Here is an 11116-nt window from a genome sequence, read left to right on the forward strand (position 1 = left end):
AGGCCCCCCCCAGCCTCCTCTTCTCCAGACTAAACAGTCCCAGTTCCCTCAGCCGCTCCTCACAAGACTTGTTCTCCAGACCCTTCACCAGCCTCGTTGCCCTTCTCTGGACACGCTCCAGCACCTCGATGTCATTCTTGCAGTGAGGGGCCCAAAACTGAACACAGGATTCGAGGTGCGGCCTCACCAGTGCCGAGTACAGGGGCACGATCACTTCCCTACTCCTGCTGGCCACACTATTTCTGATACAGGCCAGGTCTGAAATGGGGAAGACTGAAGACGTTAGTTAGGAAAGGCAATTTAGGTGGGATGCCAAATCATCTGTAGCTGAAATGACTTACCTAGCTGTTGACACTTTATCTGACAGCAGTAGCAATTCCTGAATGCACTCTTACATTGACTATATGACACTGATTAGGCTGGCAGTCTGTACCAGCCAGTATTTTCATGTTACCTTAAACAACTTATTTACTTAGTCTAAGTCTTTGTACTAAATTATTCAAGGCACTTTACAATTTGTTGAAGGTTGTTCTCTGAACTTTGAAGCAAGCGGTAAAATTCGATAGCCTGCTTTCTTACCTGAATGATGCTCCGCAATCTTTATTTTTAATTACATTTGTCTGTATGTGAATAAGTTTTGGTAGTTTGTCTTGTTTCTCTTCACCAAGTGGCAACACTTTCTTATGCAGGTATACTGCAGAGGTTTTATCTGTAAGTGTGATTACCTCATTCTGTTTTATAGCTGTATTGCTTTGTCAGACCATCGAAGATATCTGGAAGTAGTTCAGAGATATTACATATCCATGTTAAAAATTCCTATTTTTTTAATGTTACTTATACAAATGTCAGAATTCTGGCAAGTCTTAAATTTTATATGTTTAATTTCAGGTCATGTAAAATTGACTGACTTCGGATTATGTAAAGAATCTATTCACGATGGAACAGTCACACACACATTCTGTGGAACAATTGAATACATGTGAGCTGCATGATGAAATAGAAAAGTATTACTCTGGTCTGGGGGTAATGGCTACATTTTGCCTTTTTTAACTGATGGTTCATATGTTCATTCACGGAAATTTTACTTGATAAATGTGGTTTTGTTTGAAAACTAGTAGTCAGAATTAGTATTAAGCTTGTTAAAATACTTTCGTATTTTCAATTTTTCTGATTATAGGGCCCCCGAAATCTTGATGAGGAGTGGGCATAATCGTGCTGTGGACTGGTGGAGTTTGGGGGCATTAATGTATGACATGCTGACTGGAGCAGTAGGTGCACAGTTATAATTGCATGTATTTATCTTTGTAGCTTTTGTAGCTACCTGTATTCTAATTCAGATGCATGTATAAATACCTATATATTTGTATATATACAAACTGCAAGTAAGAAGTGTAACTAAAATACGGCTATGCTTATGTTGACTACAGTCACGAGCTGCTCTCGTCCAAACAGTTATTTGGAAGTCCCATTTGCAGTAATTTTGTCTGCTTTATAAATTACTGAAGTGAGTTCTGTGTACACAAATAAGAGACCTGAACAAGTCCTGTTTTTCCTCCCGTTACAATGGTGCTTTCTAGCCTCCTTTCACTGGGGAGAACAGAAAGAAAACAATTGACAAGATTCTCAAGTGTAAACTCAACTTGCCTCCCTACCTCACACAAGAAGCCAGAGATCTGCTTAAAAAGGTAGAATTTTAATGAATGTCAGTACTACATGTGTATGTAGAAAACAGAACTATAATGATACCACTATGGGTATTCAGTCCATGCTTGTTTTACTACTATTAGGTCAGTCTTGTTTTTGCATGGTACAGAAAGTGATTTTCCTTGAAAATACAGTTGTTTTCTAACGAATGCAGATTTTCTGATTGTTCTGTATTCATTCTGCATGGTATTCATTTCAAATGATGATTCATGTCAGAACTGGTCTAGTCATAACGGCGTAACTAATTTTTCTTGTTTGGATGTTACTTCTCCTTAAGCTGCTAAAAAGAAATGCTGCCTCACGTCTAGGAGCTGGTCCTGGAGATGCTGGAGAAGTTCAGGTAACTTTTGCTCAATTCAAGAATTCCTAAATTACCTCACTGAAAATAAAACAGCTTTGAGGGTACATCATGGAAGGAGAGTATGTCTGTCTTGAAGTGTAATGAGCAAAAAGGCAGCCACACGTGACAGCCGATCAAAATTTGAATACTTTAAAGCTTAACAAAAGCAGCTGTCTACCTATTTGATAACTTGAGATTTGGAAAATAACTTTTATTCTTTAGCTCTGTCTTCCAGTAGATCTCTTCTGCTAGTTGCACAATGCTAATTGCACCGTCAACCATGTAAAAGCAATGATACTTTAGCAGTCTGATGAAAAACCTGCTATCCCTTGCATTTAGTGCAGCTCTTTCAAGGGAAGAGTGTTGTTAGTTTGCATTCAGCGTTGCATAGTTAAAAGTTAAGGCAGAGGCCTAGTTCTTGTTGCTTCCAGCTTGACTTTTTTTGTGGTGAGATTAACAGTGTACTAGAGTCCTCCTTATTTCATAGTTCTGATAATTTGTCATTATTGCGGTGTTTTATCATTATTTTTCTAACTTTTAAAGTTGAAAAATGTAGAGGTATTTTGCATGTCAACTGACTCTTTCCAATACTTTCAAGGAAAACATGATAGGGACATATGTTGTCTGACTTGGAGGTATGGTATCAATTTTCACCTCTTCCAGCTACTCTGATGTAGTGCTGCAGAATATATTGCGCTAGACCCATATGTGATTTTGGAAAGAAAGACACCACAGAGAGGGTCTGAAAAGAACATGCTTATTAATGCTTAAATTTCTGTGATTTATACCCAGAAGGTGGATTATGACTCTCTGCTATTGCTAACTTATAGGCTCACCCGTTCTTCAGACACATTAACTGGGATGAGCTGTTGGCACGAAAGGTGGAACCTCCTTTTAAACCCTTATTGGTATGTACTCAGAATGCCGTGAGATATTCCTTGTATGCCTTTAGGAAAGGTCTTAAACAATGTGGAATCTAAAACTTAGAAACGCTCACTCTTATAAACTGGAGTGCCGTTGATTTCTGGTACTTTAAATAGTTAAATGCATCAACTTAGGCTACTGGTTCTCAGATTCACTGTTGTCAAATTAGAGAGAAACTACCTCATGCAGACTTCTTTTTTTTTCCTCCTGAGAACTGATGCTATATCAACATTTAAAAAAAACTCTTTCTTTTAAGTCTCTGCACAGTATGAAATACTGGCTGTCATGAGCGTGCTGTTCTGTCTTACTGCTCTGTAGTCATGCTACTCATCCGTCACTGGAATAGCATCTTGCTTGTGAGAAGGTGGCAAAAATCAGCTAAGAGCTAATTTATCCTTCTGTTCAGTCTCCTGGAGGAAGAAGGTTCTGCTTCAGTTTTAACTCCTCCTGCTTCTAATCTGTAGGTTAAACAGACTTGCAAGTGCAGTTCTCTCTGAATTTCTGCTTCTAAACATTATACAGTAAGTCAGTACTTAGTTGAAACTAAGATGATAAATAGTTGCTGAGCAAAAGTAAATGAAGTCACCTAATTAAGCATTTTGTATGTTTGCTTATTAATATTTACAATGCATCTTGCGCATTATAGGCAGTAATTAAAGTTAACCTCAAACCAGTGATGTGATGAATAAGCCTCTATTATCCTTACATTTTGATGGTGTGGGGCGTCTGTCTTTTTTCCCCTCTGGATACAATTAGCTACAGCGGCAATGGGTATCGCCACCCTGATAGTTCCAGACTACTAAATATCTCACTTTAAACTGACTTAGGCATCACTGATGTTGAGCATACTACAGCGTGGGGACTCCAGACCTTTTTTCCCTCACCATTTTGAATGAAATTCAGAATGACACAAGACTGATATTTCTAAACGAATTATCTGAAGGTAGTTTGGGGTTTTTCTGTTATTAGCGAATTTTATGGAAGTTGCTTGTACAAATTAGATGGCTTTTGAAAATGTGCTTCCATGGTTGCATGAAGGCCTGCACAAATGAATACATGCTGCCTTTCAGTTACACTTATGAATGAGAGAAGGGATCTTGGAATTACGTCTGTTGTTCTTCAACTGAATTAAACAATATTCTTCATAGTCACTTATTCTAGAGTTGTCATCTATCCCTCACAATATAAACACCTCTGCATCTGCAAAAATGGGATGGAATTCCAAAAACTAATGGTTGCGACTGTTCTATACTGGTTGTGACAAGGGCTAAACTTGCAAGAAACTGGCATTGTATTTCTAAAAGTTTTTGTTTGCAATTTGAGATTTTTTTTTTAAAGGCATCTTTTGAATTTGTGTTCCTTTTTGATCCATAATTTTTGCCCCTCCCCCTTGCCTTTATTTCTCAGTGTCAGTGCCCATAGTGACCTCCCACTGGCAGCGACAGGATTCCGACACCACTCCAGGGTTTTACTACAGCAGAGCTCTGCCAAAAATCTATGGAATGAACTCCATCCAGAGGCTACACTGATCACCGCTAAGCCATTTGGTTGATATCTGTAATATAAACCCTTAATCATTTTGTTTTTGCAAAGCAATCTGAAGAGGATGTGAGCCAGTTTGATTCAAAGTTTACACGTCAGACACCTGTTGATAGCCCAGATGACTCTACTCTCAGTGAAAGTGCCAACCAGGTCTTTCTGGTAAGTGAGCCAGGGACGAGTGTGTAACTGTGGAGAGGTATGTTGTGTTACTTGGAAACAGTAGGGCCTTTCAGGTAAATTAATTCTATTGAATCTTACCACCCGGTACTTGAAGCAAACTACTGTAATTTTAAACACGCATTCTGCAGCAGGTTTGAAATGTTTAAGGGCTTTGAAAATACTTAGTCTGATTATTGCTGACGTTTTCTTTATATAGCTAAAACAGCCAACAAATGTCGCTTACTTTCTGAAATGTCAGCATTCTAATTCATAGCTGCATTATGAACCCTGGACATGTGATTGCTTTCATAGTCATGCAGAGAGAACAATGTCCATTCTATAGATCAAAATTAATTTAATTGAGCATGCCCGTGGGAATCTGTGATCTGAGTAGAAATAGCTGGGGTGTGCAGGCACCCGGGTGAGGAACTCCCTAAAGTCCTGCTGTTCGCTTCGGGAAGTGAGGAGAATTTCCTATGTCTACATTTACTCTCCTTTTTATAATTTTCATTTACTACTTCATGCCAATCGTAACTGCACGAGTGATCATAAATGTAAATCTTGCCTGTAAGTTACATTGCGTTCATTCCTGTTTTGCAGGGTTTTACGTATGTGGCTCCATCTGTACTTGAAAGCGTAAAAGAGAAATTTTCTTTTGAACCAAAAATTCGATCACCTCGCAGATTCATAGGTAGCCCTAGGACACCAGTCAGGTATCTTTCTTTTTTTTTTCTCTCTTCCCCCCCCCCCCCCCCCCCCCTTCTTTTTTTGTAATACACTTGGTGGCAAGTAGTTGAAATAGATCTGCACTAGAAATAAAAAATGCGGCCTTTCTTCTCAGTAAGCCCATCACTTCCATTAGAAGTGCAGCATCGATCCTATTTTACAAACCACATTATTAGAGACAAATCTATGGTGTTTGGCAGCACAGGAAGTACTAACTTGCTATTCACACTGATACAGCCTCACAGTCTGGTGACTTTGGTACACCATTCCTCTAGAACTGTTTCAGAACATCCTAAGTACTTATGTGCCGCTAAAGAATCATGTTAGTACAGAAAATTCCTTCTGCAGTCATCTAGAAATATATCCTCGCTACTCAAATGAGCCAGTTTTACTTTCCGAGAGACCGTGGCAGAAGCTAGACATGGAAATGTTCTCAAACTTCTGGTAGTGGAAGGAAGAATTAGAAATGCTTCTCAATAGGCATTTGAGTTCAGCTTCCTGCAGAGTAAAGGACATACCTTGGTGCTGTGTGTATCTTCATCTCTGATTTTTATATTTCTTGTTTTAAAGCCCTGTAAAGTTTTCCCCTGGGGAATTCTGGGGAAGAGGTGCTTCTGCCAGCGCATCAAATACTCAGACACCTGTGGAATATCCAATGGAGACAAGTGGAATAGAACAAATGGATGTGACAGTCTGTGGAGAGGCCTCAGCACCACTTCCAATCCGGCAACCAAACTCTGGGCCATATAAAAAACAAGCTTTTCCCATGATTTCCAAACGACCAGAGCACTTGCGCATGAATCTATGACGACACAATTTTTTTAAGCCTTTGAAGGTGGAAAACAAAGAACGGACATAAGCCCCCTTGAAGCTGAAATATGAGGGCTTGTATGGTTTACTTTTAAAAAGTGACAGTATCAAAGAGTCAGTCATTGCACAGAGCGACTTGGAAAGCAAAGAAAAACGGATTTTTTTCTGTCAATCAATGGTGCATAAAAAACTTTAGAAAATGGTATTGCAGAACTCTAGGCACATCATCTAACTGATTCGCAGTGACATCTTCTCACCTTATCAAGGATTTTTCAGCTTGATAGCTTGAAACTGACAGTATTAAGGGTCAGGATGTTGCTTCAGAATCACTGGTCTAGTTGTGAATGTGTCAAGGAGGGTTAGCCCTTTCACTAGGCAAAGTATGAAATGCCTATTTGCTTGCGTCTGAGGAATAATTAGCATGCAAGCTTGGTTAAGCTGTTTCCTACAGTGGGGTGGAATCAAAGATGAAAGATAAAATTAATTGGTATTTCACATTCAAAACATAATGAGTTTTTTATATATATAAAAATATATTTTTCAAATAGATTTTTTGATTCAGCTCATTATGGAAAGTATCCCAAAATTAAAAATGCAAAATAATTGGTTGCTGTGAAGAAAGTAAAGGCTCTAGTTCTGATTCTTCTCCTCATGAAACAACAAATCAATAAGCAGATCACTCAATTTCCAGCTTGGCAATGTGGGGTGGGAGAGAACTGTTTCACTTGCTTACCCAGCTGAAATACCTGTTCCTGCAAAGACAAATGGATCTAATCAAATGGCAATGCTGCTATGTTCTAGGCTTAACTGGAAGCCATGGGCTCACATACGTGTCCTGCTTATTTCATCCTTGTCCTCAGCAGACATTTCACTGGGAAACATCACTTTTGTATACGCTAGTCCTTAGATGGAGACAGCTGAATACGCTCAGATTCTTACCCATATAAAAGATCAGGAAAAAGTGCATCGGAGTACAAGGTCAGTAGAAACATACAGGAAGTACCACAGGAAACATACACAAATTCTACTTAGTGTAAGGAAACAAACCTTTCTGTTACCAGTGGGTAAGAATTTGAGGAATTTTTTTTTTTAACAAAATTTTGCTTGTGGGCGTTCCCTGCCATTATACATTTCTAAATTTATCAACATTTTTTTCTATGCTGGGGCAATAAATTTGCTGATTGTATGAGAAAAGTGTTAAATGGCCTTTCAGTGAATGTCTTCCACAGTGGGTCAGAACTTTAGCAACTTAATTTAGGAAACATGTTCTAAGGACACTATTTATGTTTTTGAAATTGTCACAATCTGTACAAATGACTTACAGGTACAAAGAATAAAATAAAGGTAACTTTACCTTACTTAAATACTTCCTGCCTTAAAGAAAGCATTTCCATGAACATAGCTGGTGAAAGGGTTAATATCTGCAGAGCTTTACACTAGTTAGAGTGTGTATGGTGTGTGCGTGTGTGTGTATATGATCATGCAACTGCATACAAGTCCTGTCACTTTTTGCCTGCCACACGTTGCATTATCTTTAGTCAAACTGTGCAAAGTCTACTTCTATGTTTCACAACAGTAGGGATTTTTTTACAGATTCTGCTTATTCTGTGTATACTGAATCTTTTTGAGCCATAGGATCCAAGCCATAAAACTCTCTAAGCGTGTCGAATCCAATCAGAGTGCTGTTTTCTAAAATTTACAAGTCAGAAGGATTCATTGATACCTTGTTGATACTAACAAAGAACCAACAAAAAAGATGGTTATGATTGAGCAAAAATTAGTGGTTTTTTTTTTTTTCTTCCTGATAAGCCTTTTCTTGGAAAGTTTTTTTAGTTTTATAAGGAAAATCAAGTTACCTTATAGTGACATGAATTGTACTGGAAGATTGCCATTTTTCCTTTGGTAATACGGCCACTGGTGACATGTTGTGAAACTGAAATCAAAGTGCTCATGTGTGTTTGTATTATGCATATTTGCAAATACGCAACACTTCAAGCAGTGCCTCTCCGTGCCACTTGTTAACATAGGTTTCCCAACGTGTTTACTGAGTATAAAGGAACTTAGTTAAAAAAAAAAAAAGGAAAGAAAAGACTTTTTTGAGGCAGATCTCTCTTGGTCCTAGTTACAGCTAACAGTTGCTTTTTGGTTGGCTGGATATAATTGTCCAGTAGAATTGGTTTAATATGGCTGGCAAGAATGGCAAGAGTTGTTTGTCTGAGTTCACTGATTAATTACAGATACAATTCATCGGTTTTAAAATTAAATTTCATGTACTGTCAATGTTTCATCCCATAGATTATAAGTTTAATTCCCTACCGTAACTGTGAAACTTTTGGAGTGTGACTCAGACAGCAAGCACACACTATGCAATATGGTTTATCCTGTATTTATTTGTAAAAATATCAGACATAGATCCTCTATATATATATAATAGTATCAAAATTACTAGTTGTGAACTAAGGGGAGTGGAGTTCTAGCTCCTGTCTGGCTATTTCAGATAAGTGCAGAATGCATTGAATATTGGAGAGCTTAACAAGTGCTTTCTTTTGTTCATTTAAAAATGTCTTAAATTTTTCATTAGAGTATAGAATCTTATTTTTTTTATTTTGTACAAGCTGCGCTTTTTTAATTATAATCACTGAAAAATTCACTATAATTTGATTTTATAGGATTTTTGTAGCATTACAAAAATATAGTAAAACTGAGGTTAATACCTGTTGTGGCTAACCATATAAAAGTATTAAATCTTAAACTTGAACAAGTCATTTTTTTTTTTACTAGATGTTAAATAGGGGAATATTTTGTTCTGCAGGTCATTATCACAAAAGGTTTATAGGTCAGCTGTGTTACCAGCAGTTTTTCTTTTCCCATTTAATCGGAAACTATTCTGGTATAAGATATTCAGAATTTCATAATTTTTCTCTGTGGGAGTGATGCATACATTTGATGCCATTCGTGTACTAAATTGTAATTTTGGGAATGCTGGAATAATTCCTACCAAGACTGTCTTAATTGTGCCATCTGACATTTGAATGTCATCCTGGTATTAGCTCATAATAAAAGATAAAAATAAATGAGTCAATTGTTATTTTGAATATCCCTTTTTTTTGTCTTGCTATCTAAAAGCTGAACTGCTGGAGAACATTTAATATTTGAGTCCACTCTAACTATACAGTGGATGTTTACTTTGGGTCTATTCTCTTTTTAATATTAACTCCCAGCCTGCTCTCGCTGTTAATCAAAAAGTGCATCAAACATTGAGGGAGACTACTGTTGTTCTTAGGACAGATGCTTGGGTTTTGGTTGGTTGTTTGTTTTTTTTTAAATTCTGCTTTACAGCAGGCTAGTTGCTGTTTCATTTTCCCAGCTTAGAAGGAAATCTTTTACCCTAAGGGGTAAAGGAGGAGGAGAAGTTATTAAGAACAAGGCAAATGACTTAAATATTCTTCCTGCAGATCCTTGATGATATACTGTATGCAGTTCCTATGTATGAACTTCTACAGATTGTTCTCTTCTAGATTAACTTGGCTTTATAGCTGTCTTCAAGAAACAAACTTGAGCTGCCTTAGTAGAAATAAAGGTAATCACTATTCTGTTTTTCATCTTTCACAGTTTACTGGAACTAAATATACTCAACCGCTGAATAAGATGGATGTGAATAGCAATTAAATGCAAATTTAAACGTATGCTAATCCAAGTGACTTATTTTTATTTTTTTTTAGGGAAGTAGGTAGGCCCTAAGTGTAACTGTGGATCTAAATCATTGTCTTTCATGACAGCTTTGAAGGGGAAGGGAGGGAGGGAGGAGGAATTCCGCTTAGAACTTAAAAGGACTTGACAGGTGCTAGTTCTGATCGGTCTGTCTTACCAAGGGCTGGTACCTTCACCTAGGTTCTTGGGCTCTTAAAAAGTGGCTATTGATTGCCATTTGTCATCCTCTTCTCTGTTCTGTCTCCTGCAGAGTCAGACGTGTGCTGGGTGTCTGTGGAAAGCAGGGCAGCTACCCCGGCCTGAGTGGGCTTGATAAGGAAGAGTTGCATCTTAATAGCATGATGCTGACAAGCAGATCAGAGGGGATGTCATTCATGGATGTAAGTTACTCACTTTTTTCTGCTCTGTAACTAAGATGAGAATGATTTGTTTCATTTATGAAGTGTAAATCTAAACTGGCTGATCAAAATCTCTTTTTAATTCTTTATTTTTTAATAAACTGTGTTTGATAATATTACTGGGTTGGATAACTTTCACTGGATCGTAAAGGAAAAAAAAAAAATCAACAGAGAGACAGAATAAAAGACAAATTGTTCCCTGGTCCTGTCTCTGACCAATATCCACCCTTATTCTAGTAAGGTGGTGTTACTACCATGTGGTAGACAAAGACGAAAGGATCAGCAACAGTCCAGGGTTGACTTAAAGCACTGACACCATGTTTTGTTGTGCTCCATAAAATAGTCTTGGTGAGCTTTACAGGACAGATGATGCTGTCAAGTTCTTGCGTTGATTTTTTTTTTTTTCCTCTTAACCACAAGTGTAATACTTCTAAATTAGTTTCATACTTTTTAGTAATAATGCTGGCCTTGCATACAGTCCTTGATGCCTTAATTCCTCAATGTACGGTATCTGTCTCAGATATTGAACTACGTGTCGAGGTAAGTAGTTTATAAATACTTTTGTTCTATAGCAAAAGAATATTTAGTTCAGGTTAATTTCTTTCAAATTTCCCTGCATACTTTGAATGTATATATGTAAAGCAGCGTGTTTCTTGATCTGTAGCTACCTTCCTAGTTCATCTTAGGTCTGCCAGTCCAAGCTATGGGTCCTGACAGACCACTTCAGCTTTGCACTGTCATGACTCTGCTTCTACCAGATCATGAGCGTAAGCTAGCACCAGCAGGCTTTTGCTCAAACACG

At 37.7% G+C, this 11116-nt stretch overlaps 1 protein-coding gene across 1 annotated transcript in view; it reads left to right on the forward strand.

The window, feature by feature from the left end:
• RPS6KB1 (ribosomal protein S6 kinase, 70kDa, polypeptide 1) overlaps positions 1 to 9276 on the forward strand; it is a 14008-nt gene extending 4732 nt beyond the window's left edge. Inside the window, exons 7-14 of the mRNA XM_009323896.1 lie at positions 889 to 979; positions 1178 to 1268; positions 1578 to 1685; positions 1982 to 2044; positions 2875 to 2952; positions 4562 to 4669; positions 5270 to 5382; positions 5966 to 9276. Of these exons, the coding sequence (XP_009322171.1) occupies positions 889 to 979; positions 1178 to 1268; positions 1578 to 1685; positions 1982 to 2044; positions 2875 to 2952; positions 4562 to 4669; positions 5270 to 5382; positions 5966 to 6203 (890 nt within the window). The 3' untranslated portion in view covers positions 6204 to 9276. The remainder of the gene's footprint in view (positions 1 to 888; positions 980 to 1177; positions 1269 to 1577; positions 1686 to 1981; positions 2045 to 2874; positions 2953 to 4561; positions 4670 to 5269; positions 5383 to 5965) is intronic.
• The last annotated feature ends 1840 nt before the right edge of the window (positions 9277 to 11116 follow it).

The sequence above is a fragment of the Pygoscelis adeliae genome, unplaced genomic scaffold (genome assembly GCF_000699105.1).
Source record: "Pygoscelis adeliae isolate BGI_AS28 unplaced genomic scaffold, ASM69910v1 Scaffold290, whole genome shotgun sequence".
NCBI classification, from domain to species: Eukaryota; Metazoa; Chordata; class Aves; order Sphenisciformes; family Spheniscidae; genus Pygoscelis; species Pygoscelis adeliae.